Raw genomic sequence first — 22,538 nt, forward strand, 5'->3', positions numbered from 1 at the left:
CCACTACTGAACAGCTGCTACCCACTACTGAACAGCTCCTACCCACTACTGAACAGCTCCTACCCACTATTGAACAGCTCCTACCCACTACTGAACAGCTCCTACCCACTGTTGACAGCTCCTACCCACTATTCAACAGCTCCTACCCACTATTGAACAGCTGCTACCCACTATTGAACAGCTGCTACCCACTATTCAACAGCTCCTACGCACTATTGAACAGCTCCTACCCACTATTCAACAGCTCCTACCCACTATTCAACAGCTCCTACCCACTACTGAACAGCTCCTACCCACTATTGAACATCTGCTACCCACTACTGAACAGCTCCTCCCCACTATTGACAGCTCCTACCCACTACTGAACAGCTCCTACCCACTGTTGAACAGCTCCTACCCACTCCTGAACAGCTCCTCCCCACTATTGAACAGCTCCTACCCACTACTGAACAGCTTCTACCCACTATTGAACAGCTGCTATCCACTGTTGAACAGCTCCTACCCACTATTCAACAGCTCCTACCCACTACTGAACAGCTTCTACCCACTATTGAACAGCTCCTACCCACTATTGAACAGCTCCTACCCACTACTGAACAGCTCCTACCCACTATTGACAGCTTCTACCCACTATTGACAGCTCCTACCCACTGTTGAACAGCTCCTACCCACTGTTGAACAGCTCCTACCCACTGTTGAACAGCTCCTACCCACTATTGACAGCTTCTACCCACTGTTGAACAGCTCCTACCCACTGTTGAACAGCTGATACCCACTATTCAACAGCTCCTACCCACTGTTGAACAGCTCCTACCCACTGTTGAACAGCTCCTACCCACTACTGAACAGCTTCTACCCACTACTGAACAGCTTCTACCCACTATTGAACAGCTCCTACCCACTACTGAACAGCTCCTACCCACTATTGAACAGCTGCTACCCACTGTTGACAGCTCCTACCCACTACTGAACAGCTCCTACCCACTGTTGAACAGCTCCTACCCACTATTGAACAGCTCCTACCCACTATTGAACAGCTCCTACCCACTATTGAACAGCTCCTACCCACTATTCAACAGCTCCTACCCACTATTCAACAGCTCCTACCCACTATTGAACAGCTCCTACCCACTATTCAACAGCTCCTACCCACTATTGAACAGCTCCTACCCACTATTGAGCAGCTGCCTAGTAAGATAAGAATGGACTCTTAATATCACAATCTACCTCATGGGGATCTTACATGTAATTGTCTGCCTGCACTGCACTTCCCCTAGCTGATTTCATCGTGTCTGCATTCTGTTATTGGTTTCCCTTATACTACCTCAGTGCACTGTTGTGTTGAAATGATTTGTGAGAACGGTTTGTAAACAGAACATAGAACAATGCAGCACAGCACAGGCCCTTCGGCCCATGATGTTGCTCCGGACTTTCAACCTACTTTAAGATCGGTCTAATCCTTCCCTTCTACAGAGGACGATGTTTCCTGCGGTGGGGGAGTCTAAAACCAGAGGACACAGCCTCAGAATAGAGGGACGTCCTTTTGAAACGGAGATGAGAAGTGATGAATCTGTGGAATTCATTGCCGCAGGCTGTGGAGGCCCAGTCTTTGGGTATATTTAAGACAGGCGTTGATAGATCCTTGATTGGTCAGGGCATGAAGGGATATGGGGTAAAGGTGGGAGATTGGGGCTGAGAGGGAAAATGGATCAGCCATGATGAAATGGCAGAGCAGACTCGATGGGCCAAATGGCCTAATTCTGCTCCTATTTCTTATAAGATCATAAGATACAGGAGCAGAAGTAGGCCATTTGGCCCATCAAGTTTGCTCTGCCATTCAATCATGGGCTGATCCAATTCTTCCAGTCATCCCCACTCCCCTGCCTTCTCCCCATATCCCTTGAAACCCTGGCTAATCAAGAACCTGTCTATCTCTGCCTTAAATGCACCCAACAACTTGGTGTCCACAGCCACTTGTGGCAACAAATTCCACAAACTTACCACCCTCTGACTAAAGTAATTTCTCTGCATCTCTGTTCTAAATGGATGTCCTTCAATCCTGAAGTCATGCCCTCTTGTCCCAGAATCCCTTACCATGGGAAATAACTTTGCCATATCTAATCTGTTCAGGCCTTTTAACATTCGGAATCTTTCTGTGAGATCCCCCTCATTTTCCTGAACTCCAGGGAATACAGCCCAAGAGCTGCCAGACATTCCTCATATGGTAACCCTTTCATTCCTGGAATCATTCTCATGAACCTTCTCTGAACCCTCTCCAATGTCAGTATATCCTTTCTCAGGAGCCCAAAACTGCACACAATACTCCAAGTGTGGTCTCACGAGTGCCTTATAGATCCTCAAGACCACATCCCTGCTCTTATATTCTATACTTACCTCTAGAAATGAATGACAACATTGCATTTACCTTCTTCACCACCGACTCAAGCTGGAGGTTAATCTTTAGGGTATCCTGCACAAGGACTCCTAAGTCTCTTTGCATCTCTGCATTTTGACTTCTCTCCCAATCTAAATGATAGTCTACCTGTCTATTTCTTCCACCAAAGTGCATGACCATATACTTTCCAACATTATAGTCTTATAGCCCTCTATTTTGCTATCATACATGCTCCTATCTGAGAGACAGGTGACAATAATAAACTGGTATACCAATTTGCCCTGCTAGTGGCTTTGTTGTCCTTACAGAGATGGACAGCTCTGCCAGAGCTAGTTCACCTTTATTGTCAATTAAATGTACACATATATACCTCCAAGTGAAACAACGTTCCTCCGGACCAAGGTGCACAACACCGTAAATATAACTTACATACAACACATAAGGTAATATTACCTCCAATAAATTAATGAATAAGAAATTGCATTTATGAGACAAGTCCACAAGAAAACAGTGTAAGACTGCGGGAGCTTCATAGGAGCTGAGACCTGGGTGGTGGCAGGGAGCTCAGCAGTCTCACGGGCTGGGAAAGACGCTGTTGCAGGGGGCAGCAATTATTTCTCAGGCTTGGAGATGTAACCTGCGAGGCACAACGCAGGATGAAACTTCAGCTGCCAGCAGGTTTGCTGACATTTTTTGTAACGAGTACGGAGATTCCCCCACCCCCCAGCCCCCGCCGTGCTGCAGACAGTTTTTCGAAGTCCTTCTCCCAGGAGAGTGTGACTGCTTGCACTCCTCCGATCATGAAGACACGCCTGCACTGGAGTTGAGACAGAGACGCCCACGCACCTTTCAACAGAACAGCAGTGCTGCTGTCAGTGTACAGATATTCGAAATACATTCGAATCTTCAAACTGCGGCTGAACATTCTGGTGCCACAGCAATGTAAAAAAGAAAAGTTTAGAGAAGGGATTAGTTTCATTTGTCACATGTACGATGCATGGAATCATGGAGTGAAATGTGCTGTTCGTGTCAGTGACCAGCACTGTCCGAGGATATGTTGGGGGTTACCTTCTGGCACCAGTGTCGCATGCCCAAAACTCAATAGTCCTAACCCCTACATCTGGGATTTGGGAGGAAACCAGAGCAACTGGAGGAGACACACAGGCACAGTGTGGAATGTACAAAGACTGTACGGATAGCAGTGGAACTGAACTCAGCTCACTGGCGCTTTAACTGAGTAATGCCAACCACTACACTATTGTGCCGTCCAAACGAAACTCTGAGCGATATAGATAGGTTAGGCCAGCAGGCTGGAGAACATCTCTACCAAAGGAGGTGTAAGGTGCTCCTTCCCTCTGCTCACCTGTAGGTTACCCTGGGGCAAGGTGTAGCACCTGCTTACCGCCACCCCCCCCCAACCCAATCAGGGTCACGTGAAGCCATGGGAGCAGGTGGTGGTTGGTCATACGAGCAGCTGGTGCACATCACAAGTCCTGGTTATGTGACCACTAACGACAGGCAGATGCTCTCTGAAGAGGATTGGTAATTTCTGGGGTCATCCATCTTATAAAGACACTGCCCAGAAGAAGAAAATGGCAAACCACATCTGTAGAAAATTTTGCCAGGAACAGTTACAGTCATGGAAAGACCATGATCCCCCACGTCATACGACAGAACACATAGTGAATGAGCAAACGACAGGGTAGATGCAAGCAAGCTTCTCCCTCTGAAGTTGGGTGAGACTGGAACTAGAGCTCATAGGTTATGGGTGAAAGTTGAAATATTTAAAGGGAACATGAGGAGGAACGTAATCACTCAGAGGGTGATGAGAGTGTGAACCGAGCTGCCAGCAGAAGTAGTGAATTCGACCATCTAATCCATGCTGAACTATTATTCTTCCTAGTTCCATCAACCCGCACCCGGACCACAGCCCTCCCTACTCCTCCCATCTAAATTTCTGTTAAGTGTTGGAGTCAAACCAGTATCTACCACTTCCACTGGCAGCTTGTTCGGGAGGCTGAGGGGTTCATTGACGGGATGTACAGGCAGATAGTTACACCCAAGGTGCAGTCAAGAGAAAAATCTTGCCTGACAAATCTGTTGGTATCTGAGGAAAGAACAAGCAGGACAGACAACGAAGGGTCAGTGGATGTTGTTTACTTGAATTCTCAGGAGGCCTTTGACGAGGTGTCTCACGTGAAGCGGCTTAACAAGTTGAGAGCACATTGTATTACAGGAAAGATACTGGTATGGATAGTAGGTTAGCTCACTGGCAGGAGGGAAATAGTGGGAATAACAGGCACCTTTTCTGTTTGGCTGCTGGTGACTAGTGGTGTTCTGCAAGGGTCGGTGTTGGGACCAATTCTTTTCATGTTACATGTCAATGATTTCGATGACATTGATGGCTTTGTGGGCCAAGTTTGCAGATGATATGAAGATAAGTTGAGGGGCAAATAGTGTTGAGGAAGAAGGGAGGCTGCTGAAGGGTTTAGACAGACTGGCAGAATGAGCAAAGAAGTGTCAGATGGAATATAGTGTAGGGAAGTGTATGGTCATGCACTTTGGTAGAAGGAATAGAGGCAGAGACTATTTTCTAAATGGGGAGAAAATTCAGAAAATCAGAGGTGCAAAGGGACTTGGGGGTCCTTGTGCAGGATCCCCTAAAGGTTAACTTGCTGGTTGAGTCTGCAGTGACAAAGGCAAATGCAATGTTAGCATTCATTTCATGAGGACTGGAATATAAAAGCAAGCATGTTTTTATAAGGCTTTACGAAGCCCTGGTTAGATCATAGTTGGTGTATTGGGAACAGTTTTGGGCCCCTTATCTGGCATTGGAATGACCCAGAAGAGGTTCACAAAGATGATTCTGGGAACAAAAGGGTTAATGTATGAAGAGTGTTTGATTGCTCAGGGCCTGTACTCACTGGAGTTTAGAAGTTTGGCGGGGGGGGGGGTTCTCATTGACACCTATCAAATATCGGAAGGCATAGTGAGAGGTGGATGTGGAGACGACATTTCCCACGGTGGAGGAGTCTAGGACCAGATGCCCCAGCCTCAGAATAGAGGGACATCCACTTAAAACAGAAATGAGGAAGAACTTTTTTATTCAGAGCTTAGTGAATCTGTGGAATTTATTGCCATAGACAGCTGTGGAGGCTAAGTCACTGGATATAGTTAAAGCGGAGATTGATAGGTTCTTAATTACTCAGTGTGTCAAAGATTATGGTTAAAGAATGGGATTGAGAGGGGTAATAAATCAGCCATGATGGAATGGGGGAGCAGACTAAATGGGCTGATTGGCCTAATTCTGCACCTATGTCCTATGGTATTATGTCCTCTTTGTATCGTATACCTCTAACAAATCTCCCCTCATTCTCCTACGCTCGAGGGAATGAAGTTCGAATTCATCAAGTCCCAGCAACATCCTTGTCAAGTTTCTCTACACTCTTTCAGTCTTATTGGTATCTTGTACACTCAGTGATACTTTATTAGGATCACCTATACACCTGCTTGTTAATGCAGATATCTAATCAGACAATCATGTGGTAGCAAATCAGTGCATGAGAAGCATGCAGACATGGTCAAGAGGTTCAGTTGTTGTTCAGACCAAATGTCAGAATGGAGAAGAAATGTGCTCTAAGTGACTTAGTATGTTGAATTGTTGGTGCCAGACTGGGTGGTTTGAGTATTTCAGGAATTGTTGATCTCTTTTCTTGCACAACAGTCTCTAGAGTTTATAGAGAATGGTGTGAAAAGCAAAAAAAAAAAAATCCAGTGAGTGGCAGTTCTGTGGGTGAAAACTGAGTTGGCTGCCAATGACTAGTGGTGTTCCGCAGGGGTTGCTGTTAGGATTGCTTCTTTTTAATGTTGTATATCAATGACTTAGTTGTTGGAATAGGTAGCCTTGTTGCCAAGTTTGCAGATGATACAAAGATTGGTGGAAGGGCAGGTAGTATTCAGGAAGCAGGCAGGCTGCAGAAGGACTTAGACAGATTAGAAAAATGGGCAAGAAAGTGGAAAATGAAATACAATGTTGGAAAATGCATGGTGATACACTTTGGTAGGAGAAATTAATGTGCAGATTATTTTCTAAATGGGGAGAAAAATCCAAAAATCTGCGATGCAGAGGGGCTTTGGAGTCCTTGTGCAGAACGCCCTAAAGTTTAACTTGCAGGTTGAGTCGGCGGCGAAGAAGGCAAATACAATGTTAGCATTCATTTCAAGAGGTCTAGAATACAAGAGCAGGGATGTGATGCTGAGGCTTTAGAAGGCACTGGTGAGGCTGCACGTTGAGTATTGTGAACAGTTCTGGGCTCCACAGCTAAAAAAGAGATGTGCTGGCTTTGGAGAGGGTTCAGAGGAGCTTCACAAGGATAATTCCAGGAATGAAATATGAGGAACACTTGATAGCTCTGGGTCTGTACTCGCTGGAATTCAGAAGGATAAGAGAGGATCTCATTGAAACCTTCAAATGTTGAAAGGCATAGACGGAGTAGATGTGGAAAGAATGTTTCCCGTGATGGTGGAGTCTAGGACAAGAGAGCACAGCCTCATGATAGAGCGATGTCCATATAAGACAGAAATGCAGAGAAGTTTCTTTAGCCAGAAGATGGTAAATTTGTGGAACTTATTACCACAGGCAGCTGTGGAGGCCAGGTCGATGGGTATACTTAAGGCAGAGCTTGATAGGTCTTGATTGGTCACAGCATCAAATGTTACAGGGAGAAGGCCAGGGAGTGGGTCTGAGGAAGGGAAAAAAACATCAGCCATGATTGAATGGTGGAGCAGACTCAATTGGCAAATGGCCTAATTTTGTTCCTACGTCTGATGGTCTTATGTAAAATACTTTGTTATATAGAGAGGTCAGAGGAGAATGGCCAGACTTGTTCAAGCTGACAGCAAGCTGATAGTAACTCAAATAACCAGGCATTGTGGTGGTTAACAGTGATGAGCAGAAAAATATCTCTCAATGTTGAACCTTGAAGAGGATGAGCTACAGCAGAAGACCATGAACTTACACTCTGAGGCCACTTTGTTATGTGAAGGAGGTACCTAAAGAAGTGGCAACTGGGTGTATTTTAGCAGATGAATAGTCATCTCCTGGTCTTAGATTGCAAACTTCGCCAGTCCCTTGTTAAAGAGTAGTTTGCTGCTCTATAAAAGATCCACAAATTCCCACCTCATTAAACAGACAAATTTATGCAGCATTCCAAACTGTGCTAATGAGTTAATTTGCAATTTTACCCAGTGGTGGTATGTTCTGATTGCAATGAGAAAGGACAGGAGGCGGTAACAATCCGCTTTGTTTGAAAGTGAATGGCGTATAATTAGATTAGCGCTCCAAGTGGTACAGGAACCCCATCATTAATTACGGATGCAATTAAAAGGCTGGAAGGCAGTTTTCACTTCCACTTTCTATGTGTCTGGCCAGCACTGATAAGATTGTGCCGTGACAACAGATTTAGTGCCACTTACCTTCTCGAACAAGCCGGCCAACCTTATACTGTACTCGTGGAGATCTGTGGGATGCGATTTACCAAGTGTCAATGCCAGCAGCTTTCCCCAGGATGTTTGAGACTCCAGCTGTTCCTGCTTCGTTGCCATGACCCCAAATTTAATTGGAGTTGGGAGAAATTTAACTAGCATAAAAACTGTTTGTGTCTTTGCCAGAAACTTGTGTGAGAATCCAAAATTGTTCAATTGATGGCAGCATGCTTGTAGTTATTTTAGAAATCAGTTGACCCAGAATGAATGGCTAATATGAAGGCATGTGTTATAATGAGAGGGTGGACAGACTTGGGTTATTTTCTCTAGAGCGGCAGAGGTTGAGGGGAGATCACACTGGACAATGAACCAATGTACACTACTTCCACTGTTCCCTCTCAGCTGTGCGGGTGTGCGGCCGCGCAATAACTGAAATGCTCCCGCGCACATAGCCTTTGTTACTGCGCAGCTGGAATAGACAGACGAGAAAAAGTTTACAAAATGTGAAAGATTTTCTTTGCTCTATTTCGTTATGCCTTGCCTTGCCTTGCACCCTTAACTCCTGGTGGAGTCGTCGGGGTGCTGTCATTCCAAGCTTTGCACCAGTCTGTTCCATCCGTCACGGTTGTGTGCCAGAGCCTGGGTCACCGCAAATGTTCTCCCTATCCATTCTTTAATGTTGTCTGTCCATCTTTTCCTCTGTCTGCCTCTCCTTCTTTTCCCCTCCACAGTTCCTTGTAGAGCGGTCTTTGCAAGGCCACTGGATCTTGTTACGTGGCCATACCATCTCAGCTTTCTTTTCTTCACCGTTGTTAGAAGGTCTTCATGGGGGCCAATGTGGTGCTGGATGGTCTTACGGACCTGCTTGTTTGTGGTGCGGTCCAAGTATGAGATGCTCAAGATGTTGCGAAAGCATCTCATTTCCAATGCCTATATCTTCCTCTGTAGCTCTGCTGTGAGGGTCCATATCTCGCATGAGTACAGGAAGGTGAAGAATACCAATGCACGCAGGAGTCTGATCTTGTACGTCATGGTGATGTTGCTGCCCCTCCGTATTGTCTTGAGTTTGGATAGTGCAGTCATTGTCTGTGTGGTTCTGGTCAGGACTTCTGGTCTTGATCTTTCATCAGTGATGATTGCTCCCAGGTATTTGAACTGCTGCACTGTCTCAAGTTTCTGACCATGGACTGAGATGTCTGTTGTGATGGCACCGTTGGCACTTGCCATGAGCTTGGTTTCCTCGGCACTTATTTCCGTTCCAAACTTTGTGGAGGCTCTGTCAAGATGGCTGACCAGGTTGGCCAGTTCGTCCTCTTTTCCTGCAAGTCCATCAATGTCATCAGCAAATCTTAGGTTTGTGATGTTCCTCCCTCCGATGCTGACTGTGCCCACATGATCTTCAAGGGCAACACTCATGATCCGTTCCAGGAAGACGTTGAAGAGAATGGGGGAGAGGAGGCAGCCCTGATGGACTCCTACAGAGGTATGGAACCACTCCCCAATGGTGCCCTGAGCGAGCACTGCACTGGTTGCCTTGGCAGATGGATTGTATGAATCATCTTCTGCCTCATGTTGAATTTCTTCATGGTGGCCCATAAGACATCATGCCAGACCCTGTCAAGTGCCTTCTTGAAGTCTATGAAGATGTGGTAGAACTCTCTCTGGTGCTGAAGGTGTTTCTCACAAAGGGTGCGGAGGTTGAAAATAGGCTCAGTGATGCTTCTGCCCGTACGGAAGCCTGCTTGTTCCTCGGCAATGATGTCTTCTGCCTGAGGTCTCAGTCTGTTCAAGATGATTCTCAGCATTACCTTGCTTGCATGGCTGATCAAACTGATGGTACGGTAATTCTGGCAAAGTTGGAAATTGCCTTTCTTGGGAAGCACAATGATCAGCAACTGAGTCCAAGGTGTCGGCCATTCACCTGTCTGCCAGATCTTATTGCAGATGGTGGTAAGCATGTCTATCGTGGCCTCTCCTCCATGCTTCAGCAGCTCAGCAGGGATGTTGTCAACTCCTGCTGACTTCCCTCACTTCAGTGATCATATTGCAGCTTCAACTTCTTCACGCATGATTGGATAGTCATCCTCATTGGAAGATTCCTGCACATTCAGCACGCTTGGATCCCCTTTGCTCTGGTAGTTGTACAGTTCTGAACAGTAGTCTGTCCAGCTTTCCATTATTTCCTTTTCTTCTGTGAGACTTTTGCCATTTTTGTCTTGGATGGTGTTTACTTTGGCTTGTTTGTCTTTGGTAAGATCTTTCACCAGTTGGAATGCCTTCTTTGTGTTGTTGTTGGAGAGGCTGTCTTCAATGTCCACACATTGTTCGGCTATCCATCCTTGCTTTGCTTCCTTCATTTCCCTCCTGATTTCCTTGTTGATTTTCCTGTAATTTGTTCTTCCCTCTGCTGTGTTTTTATCTTTCTTTAATTTCCTTCTTGTGTCACACATATCCAGTATCTTGTTAGTGACCCATGGTTTAGACTTGCGGTGGCTTTTCCCCAGAATCTTGCTTGCTGTTTCCGTCATCACTGTGTTGAAGTATTTTGTGGTGATCTCCAGGTCTTCATCAAAGAGGAGTAATGGTGCAAACTTCCCCTCAATTACTGCCTGAAATTCTTCAGAGATGGCGGGGTCTTTCAGTTTTTCAAGGTCGAATCTCAGCCGGCTGTTCTTTTGGCTTGTTGATTCTCCTCAAGTGCACTCTGATGTTCATCATGACAAGGTCATGGTCACTGCCCACGTCTGGTCCTGGGGATGTTCTGGTCTTTGGTCTGTTCACACCAGATTTGTGCCGTCTTTGCCCCAGGATGTAGTCAATCTGGTGATGTTGACCACTGGGGGCATGCCAGGTCCATCTTCGGGATGCTTTGTGTTCTCCAAGTGTGTTCGACAGCACCATGTTGTTATAACTAGCAAATTCCAGCAGGCGTAGTCCCCTCTCATTCAAGGTGTCATTGCATGAGGGGCCGATGAGATCTCCCCAACTCATCTTGTGCGTCTCTGCCCACCTTGGCATTCCAGACACCCTGAATAATCAAAATATCCTTTTTGTCCACCTTGTCGATGACATCTTGAAGTTTCTTATAGAATTCTTCAATGTGTTCATTGTTGTAGTCCGTTGTTGGGGTGTAGACTTGTGCCACTGTGATGTTGAATGGCTTTACTCACAGGCGGATGGTCATGAGCCTGATTGACACAGGTTGGCATCCTAGGACAGCGTTCTTGATGGATTTGTTGACTAGGAACCCTACGCCATTTTCATGTCTGTTCTCTCCTCTGCTACAATAGAGGACATGTCCCTCCTCAGTATGCACTTCTCCAGCGTTCTTCCATCTGGCTTCACAGAGCCCAAGGAGGTGCCAGTTGTATCTTTCCATCTCATGCGTGAGTTCCCTGAGTTTCCCTGCTTGGTTCAGCGTTCTTACATTCCATGTGGCGATTGTGATGTCCTCTCTGCCATGGATCTTCTGTGTCGAATCACCAGTAGCACATTTATCGCGTCCGCCGTGGTGCGAGACGGATAGCACGGTCACTGGTAACCCGGGCTGCGACCGATCCGGTATGAAGTTGCTTTCTGGTGTGCTCATCGTGCGGCGTGTCTTGGGCATCTGAAACCTCTCCAGGTTTGAGCACAGCCGATTTCCTCCAACTAGGTGGCTCGCCTTGGTCATGAACATGTGGCCATTATAGTTCATCTGAGAACCTTTCCGCCCCGGCTGTGACTTCATCATGGAAGTCTTTTGCCCAGTGGTGCCATGTTAACGCCAGCCCCTCTCGTGGTTTAGCCCGCCAGCTGAAGCGGTTTATGGGGTATGGCGCTTGGAGCCAACACGTGAGAGATTTAGGAGATGGATGAGGACCAGTGATGCCCGTCCACCCTGTCTGGTAGGGAGCAGCATGCCAGACATCAAAGGTACTACCTCTATCCAGAGCCCCCTACACCACATTATACCTTTCAATTAATAAATAAAACTAAAAGAATGTGATTTTTCAATTTTCATTCTAAATATTCATAGTATGCATATTCCAAAAAAATACATTTAAAGTGCCATGCAGTTTTCAGGCCGTGTATAAATTTCCTGCTCAGCAAAGGTTGGTCCACGCAGCTGTAAAAAACAATGAGAGGGAGCAACACTGACAACACGCTGGAGGAACTCAGCAGGTCGGGCGGCACCCGTGGAAACAATCAGTCAACGTATCGGGCCGGAACCCTTCGTCAGGACTGTAGAGGGAAGGGGCAGGGGCCCGATGAAAAAGGTGGGGGGAGGGTGGAAGGTTCCAGGTGAAAAACCAGTAAGGGGAAAGATAAAGGGGTGGGGGGGGTGGGGAAGCAGGGAGGTGATGGGCAGGAAAGGTGAAGAAGGAATAGGAGAAAACACAATGGGTAGTGGAAGGAGGTGGAACCATGAGGGAGGTGATAGGCAGCTGGGGGAGGGGGCAGAGTGACATAGGGATAGAGGAAGGGAGGGGGAGGGAATCACCGGAAGTTGGAGAATTCTATGTTCATACCAAGGGGCTGGAGACTACCCAGACGGTATATGAGGTGTTGCTCCTCCAACCTGAGCTTAGCCTCATCATGGCAGTAGAGGAGGCCATGTATGGACATATCTGAATGGGAATGTGAAGCAGAGTTGAAGTAGGTGGCAACCGGGAGATCTTGTCTGTTGTGGCGGACGGAGTGGAGGTGCTCGACGAAGCGGTCCCCCAATCTGCGTCGGGTTTCACCGATGTAGAGGAGGCCGCACCGGGAGCACCGGATGCAATAGATGACCCCAACAGACTCACAAGTGAAGTGTTGCCTCACCTGGAAAAACTGTTTGGGGCCCTGAATGGTGGCAAGAGAGGAGATATTGGGACAGGTGTAGCACTTACGCTTACAGGGATAAGTGCTGGGTGGGAGATCTGTGGGGAGGGACATGTGGACCAGGGAGTCGCGGAGGGAATGATCCCTGTGGAAAGCGGAGAGGGGTGGAGAGGGAAAGATGTGCTTAGTGGTGGGGTCCTGTTGAAGATGGCGGGAGTTGCAGAGGATAATGTGCTGGATCCGGAGGCTGGTGGGGTGGTAGGTGAGGACAAGGGGAACTCTGTCCCTTGTTCTGGTGACGGGAGGATGGGGTGAGGGCCGAAGTGCGGGAAATGGAAGAGATGCGGGTGAGGGCATCATTGATGATGGCAGAAGGGAAACCACGATCCTTAAAGAAAGAGGACATTTGAAATGTCCTGAAACAGAAAGCCTCATCCTGGGAGCAGATGCGGCGGAGACGGAGGAACTGGGAATGGCATTTTTGCATGTGGTGGGGTGGGAAGAGGTATAGTTGAGGTAGTTATGAGAGTCAGTGGGCTTATAAAAGATGTCAGTGGACAGTCTGTCTCCAGATATGGAGACCGAGAGATCGAGAAAGGAGAGAGAATTGTCCGAGATGGACCAAGTGAATTTGAGGGATGAGTGGAAGTTTGAAGTAAAGTCGATGAAATTGACGAGCTCAGCGTGGGTGCAGGAAGAAGCGCCAATGTAGTCGTCAATGTAGCGAAGGAAAAGTTGGGGAGCAGTACCAGTATAGGTTTGGGACATAGACTGTTCCACATAACCAACGAAGAGGCAGACATAGCTGGGGCCCATGCGGGTGCCCATAGCTACACCCTTGGTCTGAAGAAAGTGGGAAGAACCAAAAGAGAAGTTATTAAGTGTGAGTACCAGTTCTGCCAACCGGAGGAGGGTAGTGGTGGTGGGGAACTGGTGAGGTCTATTATCCAGAAAGTAGCAGAGGGCTTTGAGGCTGTCTTGATGGGGAATGGAAGTGTGTAAGGATTGGACATCCATAGTGAAAATGAAGTGGTTGGGATGGGGGAACTGGAAGTTATTGAAGAGGTGGAGGGCATGGGATGTATCCTGGGTGTAGGTGGGGAGGGACTGAACTATGGGTGACAAAATGGAGTCCAGGTCGGCAGATACAAGTTCGGTGGGGCAGGAGCAGGCAGAAACTATGGGTCTACCGGGACAGTCAGGCTTGTGGATCTTGGGGAGGAGGTAAAACCGAGCAGTGCGGGGTGTAGGAATTATGAATTTTGTGGCTGAGGCCAGAGGAAACCCATGTGGTCACAGAATGTACAAACTCCTTACAGACAGTGGTGGGAATTGAATCTTGATCACTTGCACTGTAAAGCCCGGTGACCCTCAGAGTGTGGTGTTGACGATAGTCACCATCAAGCACATATATCCGCAAATGTACCGAGAAAAGGCCAGTAACATCAGCAAAGATAATACCCATCCATCTCATGGATCGTCTGTCCCACTCCCATCACGGAGGAGGCTATATGGCATCCACGACAGGACCATCAGACTCAAGCAGTAAGGCCAATCAACTCCTCCACCCACTAACCCACCCCTCCACACCCCTCCAACCACCACTACTTTATCATTTCCTATCAGTCACCTTATGTACAGACACTCCTGTGCCTAGTGTCACTTTATGGACATGCAATCAATCTATGTACAATCGTATATAAGCTATCTTATGTATTTATATTTATTGTGTTTTTTTATTATTGTGATCTTTATCTTATTTTGTTTTTTTTTGGGCTGCATCGGATCTGGAGTAACAATTATTTTGTTCTCCTTTACATTGTGTACTGGAAATGACATGAAACAATCTTGGATCTGGAATCAGATGCCAGGAATAGGTGTCGGCCCCACTTCTAAATGGTTTTCTCTTTCTCCAGCTCTGTTCAACTTGATTCCCGTGGGTCTGCGGGTCGTGGCGATACAAGGCGTGAAGTCTGGCCTCTATGTGGCCATGAATGGCGAAGGTATCCTCTACAACTCGGTGAGTGCCAAACTCTTAGTTTCCACTCCCTTTAACCAGGAGCCTGCAGCGGACTTGACAAAACCACAGCTGATCTGTATCATTTGCGACATGTCAATGATTTGGATGAAGGATTTGATGGCTTTCTGGCCAGCTTTGCAAATAATATGAGATAAGTGGAGGGTTAGTTGTGTTGAGGAAGTAGGGTATCTGCAGAAAGACTTAGATTGGGAGAATGGGTGAAGAAGTGGTAGATGGAATATGGTTCAGGGAAGTGCATGGTCATGTACTTTGGTAGAAGGAATAAAGATGTGGGCTGTTTTCTCAGTGGAGGAAACTTCCAAAATCAGAGGTGCAGAGGGACTTGGGAGTCCATGTGCAGGATTCCCTGAAGGTTAACTTGCAGATTGAATTGTTAGTGAGGAAGACAAATGCAATGTTAGCATTCATTTCGAGGGGACTATAAAAACAAGGATGTAATGCTGAGGCTTTATAAGGCATTGGTCGGACTGCACTTGGAGTAATGTGAGTAGTTTTGGTCTTCTTATCTAAGAAAAGATGTGCTAGCATTGTTCCATTTAGAACAGATACGAGGAGCAATTTCTTTAGCCAGAGGGTGGTGAATCTGTGGAATTCATTATGACAGATGGCTGTGCAGGCCAAATCATTGGATATATTTAAAGTGAGGTTTATAGGCTCTTGAATAAATAATGGGGCTGAAAGGGATAATACATCAGCCAAGATAGAATGATGGAACAGACTTGATGGGCCAAATGGCCTTATTCTGCTGCTATACCTTGTGGTCTTGTGGTCTAATTGACAGGCAACTCATTAAGACATTGCTCTTGTGTTTATTTTGCGTTTTTCCTCAGTTTGGGAACCATTAAGAATGTTGTTGAATTTTGAATTCTGAGTTCAGAAAATTGAGTGATTGTAACTACTATTTTGGGAGTAGACTTTGATCATAGAAGTTCTGGAATCTCTCTTGTTAGCACCATCAGGAGGTCATAGGTTTCAGGTGAAAGGTGAAATATTTAAGGGGAACATGAGGAGGAACTTCTTCGCTCCGAGGGTGGTGAGAGAGTGGAACAAGCTGCCAGAGTAAATGGTGGATGTAGAAATTTGGATCGGTACACGGGTGGGGTGTGGGTGGGTATGGATGCCTATGGTCCAGGTGCAGGTCAATGGGAACAGGCAGATTAATAGTTCATCACTGTTTAGATGGGCTGAATAATTATTTATTGTTTCTGCTTGGTATGTTTCTTCCTCAGCGGCTTGATCAGATTGATGCAGTTCACTGTTCCCTCTAAGCTGTGTTGGTGTGCAACCACACTGTCATTGAAGTGCTCCCGTGCGGCTGCCATTTTCTTTTACATGTTTTATTAATGTGCTGAGCGCTTCTCAGGCCGTGTGAAAAAAAAATTTCCTGCTCAGCGCACTGATTGGTCCATACAGCTTTAAAAAACCTATTTGAGGGAACGTTGATGCTGAGTATAGAATGCTCACTCATCAGTGGAAATGTCTTGTAGTTTCAGTAGAGCTCAGTTATGGCTATGACCCCAGTTCTCTCTTAGCGTACGGTGCATGCGTTTGTGCGTGTGTTTGTCTGCTGTGTACGTGTGTGTATAACCCCAGTGTGTACTCTCAGTGGCCACTTCATTAGGGATCTCTTGTACCTTGTAAAGTGGCCACGGAGTGTACGTTCATGGTCTTCTGCTGCTGTAGCCCATCCACTTCAGGGTTCGATGTGCTGTGTGTTCGGAGTTGCTCCTCTGCACGCCACTGTTGTGGCGGTTGTCCATCGTATCCAGTGATTACTGGAATGTTAGTAAGAGTTGGCGGGACCGTGGTGAATTCCTTCAGCCTCCTGAGGAAGTAGAGACATTGGTGAGCTTCTTGTGGCTGTGACATCAAGGTGGTTGGGCCAGGACAGGCCGTTGGTGATGGTCACGCCTAGGAACAAGGAACTCTCAGCCCTCTCACCCTCAGCATCATTGATGTGAACAGGAGTCTGTTCACCAATCCTTTCTGAAGGCAGTGATCGGTTCTTTAGTTTGGCTGGCATTGAGGGAGAGGTCGTTGCCACGACAGCATGTCACTAAGCTCTCTATCCCTTTCCTAGGGTCATAGAACTCGACCACACAGAAACAGGCCCTTCGACTCATCTATTCCGCGCCGAACTATTAATCCGCCAAGTCCCATTGACCTGCATCCAGACCATAGCCCTCCATACAGCCCTCATCCATGTACCTATCCAAGCTTCAAAGGTTTCAAAGGTACATTTAATGTCAGAGAAATGTATACAATATACATCCTGAAATATTTTTTCTTCGCAAACATCTACGAAAAGAGAGGAGTGCTCCAAAGAATGAATGACAGTTAAATGCTAGAACCCCAAAGCTCCTCCCAGCTCCCCCCTCCCACACAAGCAGCAGCAAAGCAACAACCCCCCTCCCCCCCACCAGCAAAATAGCATCAGTGCCCTTCACCGAGCACTCAAGCATGCAGCAAAGCATTAATAAAGACACAGACTTGCAATACCCCAAAGACTACTCATTCATCCGATATTCGACATACCAGGCTCTTACTCTCTCCCTAGTAAGGGAAAAAGAGATGTCTCCATTTCACAGTGAGTGGGGAGACATAACATACAACTCGCTGATTTCTGATGTTAAAAGTCCGTTGCATTGTTTTTTCCGAGTTCTGTGCCCAAAGATCTCAGGTCTCTGGGCACACAGACAGCAGCCAGTTTGCTGCTTTCGATCTTCCGTCTCCCACGACACAGCAAGTTCCTGCAGAGGCACCGACCTTCGATCCGCCCATCCTCAGAGCCACGAAACCCCAGAACTCCGAAGGCGAGCTAATCTCCAAAGCCGCATCCTTGGCATATCGAATAACGGCCAGTCGTGAAACCCCAAGAGCAGGTCCCATTCCCGCAAAGAACTGAAGTCAGCATCTAACTCCAGGTCAGGATCATCAAAAGAGAAAAATAGAGATATTAAAGATAGAAATAGAACTGTTTCCAAAGAGGCAAGCAAAGCAGTGGCCGTTAGGCGCCGTTGTCTCTCCTAAGCTCCTCCTCCAACATTTAACTTTTCTTAAATGTTGAAATTGAACCCATATCCACCAGCTCGTTCCATACTCTCACCACCCTCATGTTCCCTGTAAACTTTTCACCTTTCACCCTTAACCCATAACCTCTAGTTCTAGTCTCACGCAATCTCAGTGGAAAACGCCTACTTGTGTTTACCCTATCTATACCCCTCATCATTTGTATACCTTTTATCAATATCCCCTCAATCTCTTACACTGTAGGGACCTATAGATTCTTATACTTCGACCCGTCTTTATTTGAGATGCCACCCACTGTACCTGTATCTCATCGAACTTGTTCTGCCCGTTCAGTTAGTGGAACCACTGCATGCCAGTGGGTCGTGCATTTTCAGACATGGTGGTGAATAGTGAACTGGAATTCAGTACATAATTGTCTCTGCTGGTTGCAGCCTGCTGCAGGAGATTCTAGGTTCTGGTAAACTCTTGACTTGTTCAGTGATGCACTTCAAGGAGAAGGAACGCTGTATCCATTCTTGATCTGGTTTAGATTTGACTCCATTCCCAGAGACTCAAAATGTCCCTAAACAGGGCTGACAATGTAATTAGAGTCAAAGGTCACCGTGCAGACAAAGAGGCCCTTTGTTTCTAGTCCATGATGAATTGTTATTCTGCCTAGAGCCATCGACCTGCACCTGGACCATAGACCTGCACACCCCTCCCATCCATTTACTGTACCTATCCAAACTTCTCTTCAACATTGATATCAAGCCCGCATCCACCACTCACACTGGCAGCGCATCCCATACTCTCACCACCCTCAGAGTGAAGAAGTTCCCCTAAACATTTCACCTTTCATCTATGTTCGCCAGTTCTCATTTCAGCCAACCTGAGTGGGAAAAGCCTGCTTGTATTTACCCTGTCTATGCCCCTCGTAATTTTGTATCCCTTTGTCAAATCTCCCTTTGTTCCCCTCAGCTCTAGAGAATGAGGTCCTGACCTTTTAAACCTTTCCTGATAACTCTGCTCAAGTTCCTGCAAAATGCTTGCAAATTTACTCTGCACTCTTTCAATCTTCTTGTTACCTTTCCTGTAGGTACGTGGGTGACCAGAACTGCACACAGATTTGTCTGACAATCCCTGAGCAGTGATTCACTGTTTCAGAATCAGCATCAAGTTTAATATCACTGGAATATGTGGTGAAATCTGCTGTGGTTGTGTGACGGTTCTTGAATGACTGAGTGTTGAAATGGAGTAAAATTATCAGATGTGTGTGGGTGATGTGCTAGTGTGTAAGGTGTTAGAAACATTAATGGATCCAAGTCAGGTCGCCTTGGCAACCGTTTTGCCCTTTAAAAGTTGAGGGAGCTGAAGCCACAGTGATCTGTTTCAGTATAATTGGCCCATTTACCAGTTTAAATACTTGCACACATCCTCAATAACTTCTTCCATCACGTCGGTTTGTTTTCAGGCCGATAGCCTCGGCCTCTCTCGACCGTGTCCTGCGTACATATGATGCTACCATTTCATTTGCCATCGGTTTCCAACTCTGACTGGATAGAAGTCTCCCCCAGCAGTGGCACAGTCGTCGTTAGGTTGCTTCTGGAAATTCCAGTTGGCTGACAATTTCCCTGCACGCTGCTCTGACATATTGGGAAATCATGTTTGTGGTAGGTTACAGCAGTGGTTTGCCTTTGCCTACTGCCGGGTGAGCTTAAAGAGATCACCACCAGGTGACCAGGGTGACTAAGTGCCTTGTCATGCTCTTAGCGCTCCACCACGCCTGCTGGCCTGGCTTCTTGACCGTTGGGCTGTTAATTGGTCTCTTCCGCTTAATCCGCCATGGCCAGACTTGGCACGCTGGGATGGGCAGATCCCCTACCTCACTGAGGGTCAAAGACCCATCGGGTACCCTCACCTGGTTTGGCCCGTCTGCCGAGACGGTTTACTGGGATGTGGCCGCTGCGCGTGCTACAGCTACTTGGAGCCACAGGTGAGAGCTGAGCGCCAGGTGGGGACCAAAGGTGGACGAGCTGTCCTAAAAAGGGCACGGCAGGCCCCCCCCACCAGAGGTGCTAGCCCTCCCTAGACACCCCATTCACCCCAGTGGCACAGTGAGCTCAACAAATACGATGACCTTTCAACGTTGACTTCCAGATAAGATGCCAACTTCACAAAAAGCTGCTGAAAGTTGTAAACTCAGCCATCATGGGCACTAGCCTCCCCAGCATTGGTTATGGAGTCTGGAACTAGTGGGCACAGCCTCAGAATAGATGAACGTCCCATTGGAATGGAGGTGAGGAGGAATTTCTTTAATCAGATGGTGATGAAATCTGTGGGATTCATTGCCACAGACAGCTGCGGAGGCCAAGCCATAGAGTATATTTAGAGCTGAGGAGTGCTGACTCTTGATTAATCAGGGTGTCAAAGATCATGGGGAGGAGGCAAGAGAACAGAGCTGAGAGGGATAACGCAGTACAATGCAAAAGTCTTAGGCACACGTACATAACTATGGTGCCTCAGAGTTTGCAAGGTGCTGTATTTGTCAATGTGGAGTGGAGAGCCAGTTTGTAAATCTGCCGTAGCAAAGGATGTTGGGAATGGCGAGGGTGGTGGAGTGCCACAGGAGGGGTGTGGGACAGATGGCAGAGGAGGAGTGCCAGGGGTGGGGTGTGATGTGGGTGCAGACACACCCAGCCCTGAGACACTAGACAAGGCAATTTGATCCCAAACAATTGGATTATTGATCATTACAGAATCTCTCTCTGGTGCTTCCTGCTCTCTCCCCTCTCCCTTCCCCCTTCCCAGCAGTTTTCCCTCCTCCCTGCCCCTTCCCACTCTCAGTCCACAGTCGAGACCCATATGAGAATCAGGTTTATCATCACTCACATATGTGATGAAATTTGTTATTATGTGGCAACAGTACAGTGAAGTACATAAAATTACTACAGTACTGTGCAAAATCTTGAGCACCCTAGCTATACATATGTGCCTCAGACTTGCACAGTACTGTACATCAGCCATGATGGAATGATGAAGCCCACTTGATGGGCCAAATGGCCTATTTCTGCTCCCATGTCTTATGGTCTTACCGTCTAATGGGCAGGAAATCTATGAGGAAATTTTTCTTGTGTGTTATTTTGCATTTTTTCCTCAGTTTAGGAACTATTAAGGATATTGTTGAACTCTGAATTCAGAAAATTGAATAATTGTGACTATTCTTTTGGGAGTAGACTTTGATCATAGAAGTTATGGAATTTCATGTTAGCACCATCTAGAGGTCATAGGTTTCAGGTGAAAGGTGAACTGTTTAAGGGGAACTTCTTCGCTCAGAGGATGGTGAGAGTGTGGAAGGAGCAGCCAGAGCAAGTGGTTTGATTTCAACACTTAGGAGAAATTTGGATAGGTACCTGGATGGGAGGGGCGTGCAGGGCTATGGTCCTGGTGCAGGTCGGTGAGAATAGGAGGCCAGCACTGATTAGGTGAGCTCAAAGGCCCCTGTCTGTGATGTAGCTCTGTGACTCAGGGATGTGGAAGATCCATCTTTCACTGACCTGGGATGTCCAGAGGGTTGGTTTGCTAGTTAGTTTACAGACTTTGTCACTGTAATAATTACCTCACAGCACAATCTGTCTAGTTTACCATTGTCAGGCTAATGAACTCCCAGACAGTCATTACACTATAAGCTTCGTAAACAGCTTCACTTCTCCAATGCCCCTTGTGACTGTTTGAGCACCACAGTCTCAAACTTGCGTGAGCATTCTTAAATAATTATTTATTCTTTCTGCTTTGGTACATTTCTTTCCCAGCGGCTTGATCGGCTTCACACTGAGCAATAACACAAGGAAGTCTGCCAGTGCTGGAAATCCAAAGCAACACACACACGCAAAATGATGGAGGAACTCAGCAGGCCAGGCAGCCTCTATGGAAAAGAGTAAACAGTCGACATTTTGGACCAAAAGCCTTCAGCAGGACTGAAAACAAAGAGGAGAAGTCAGAGTAAGAAAGTGGGGGGAGGGGAGGAAGAAGTACAAGGGGGTAGGTGATGGGTGAGACCAGGAGAGGGGGTGGATGACAATTACCAGAAGTTCGAGAAATCGATGTTCATGCCATCAGGTTGAAGGCTACCAGGTCGGCATATGAGGTGTTGCATTTGCAACCTGAGTATGGCCGCATCACAGCAGTGGGGGAGCCATGGACTGACATTTCGGAATGGGAATACCGCAGCAATGAGGCCTGCCTGCACTCTTTCAATCTGATTGCTATCTTTCCTGTAGGTGTGTAGGTGACCAGAACTGCACACAGATTTGTCTGATAATCCCTGAGCAGTGATTCACTGCTTCAGAATCAGCACCAAGTTTAATATCACTGGGATATGTGGTGAAATCTGCTGTGGTTGTGTGACGGTTCTTGAATGACTGTGTTGAAATGGAGTAAAATTATCAGATGTGTGTGGGTGATGCACTAGTGTGTAAAGTGTTAGAAACATTAATGGAGCCAAGTCAGGTAACCATGGCAACCGTTTTGCCCTTTAAAAGTTGAGAGAGCTGAAGCCATGGTGATGTGTTTCAGTATAATTGGTCCATTTACCAGTTTAAATACTTGCACACATCTTTTCCATCACATTGGTTTGTTTTCAGGCCGATAGCCTCAGCCTCTCTCGACCGTGTCCTGCGTACATATGATGCTACTGTTTCATTTGCCATCGGTTTCCAACTCTGACTGGATAGAAGTCTCCCCCAGCGGTGGCACAGTGAGTTCAACAAATACGATGACCTTTCGACATTGACTTCCAGATAAGAT

The 22,538-nt window shown here is 46.8% G+C and overlaps 1 protein-coding gene across 2 annotated transcripts in view; it reads left to right on the plus strand.

Moving 5' to 3' along the window:
* The window catches only part of LOC134345116 (fibroblast growth factor 12), a 403,897-nt gene that overhangs the window by 279,384 nt on the left and 101,975 nt on the right, over positions 1-22,538 (plus strand). For both annotated transcript variants that reach the window (XM_063045290.1, XM_063045291.1), the window contains one exon: positions 14,602-14,705. In XM_063045290.1, coding sequence (XP_062901360.1) covers positions 14,602-14,705 — 104 coding nt within the window. The remainder of the gene's footprint in view (positions 1-14,601; positions 14,706-22,538) is intronic.

Source organism: Mobula hypostoma, chromosome 4, assembly GCF_963921235.1.
Source record: "Mobula hypostoma chromosome 4, sMobHyp1.1, whole genome shotgun sequence".
NCBI classification, from domain to species: domain Eukaryota; kingdom Metazoa; phylum Chordata; class Chondrichthyes; order Myliobatiformes; family Myliobatidae; genus Mobula; species Mobula hypostoma.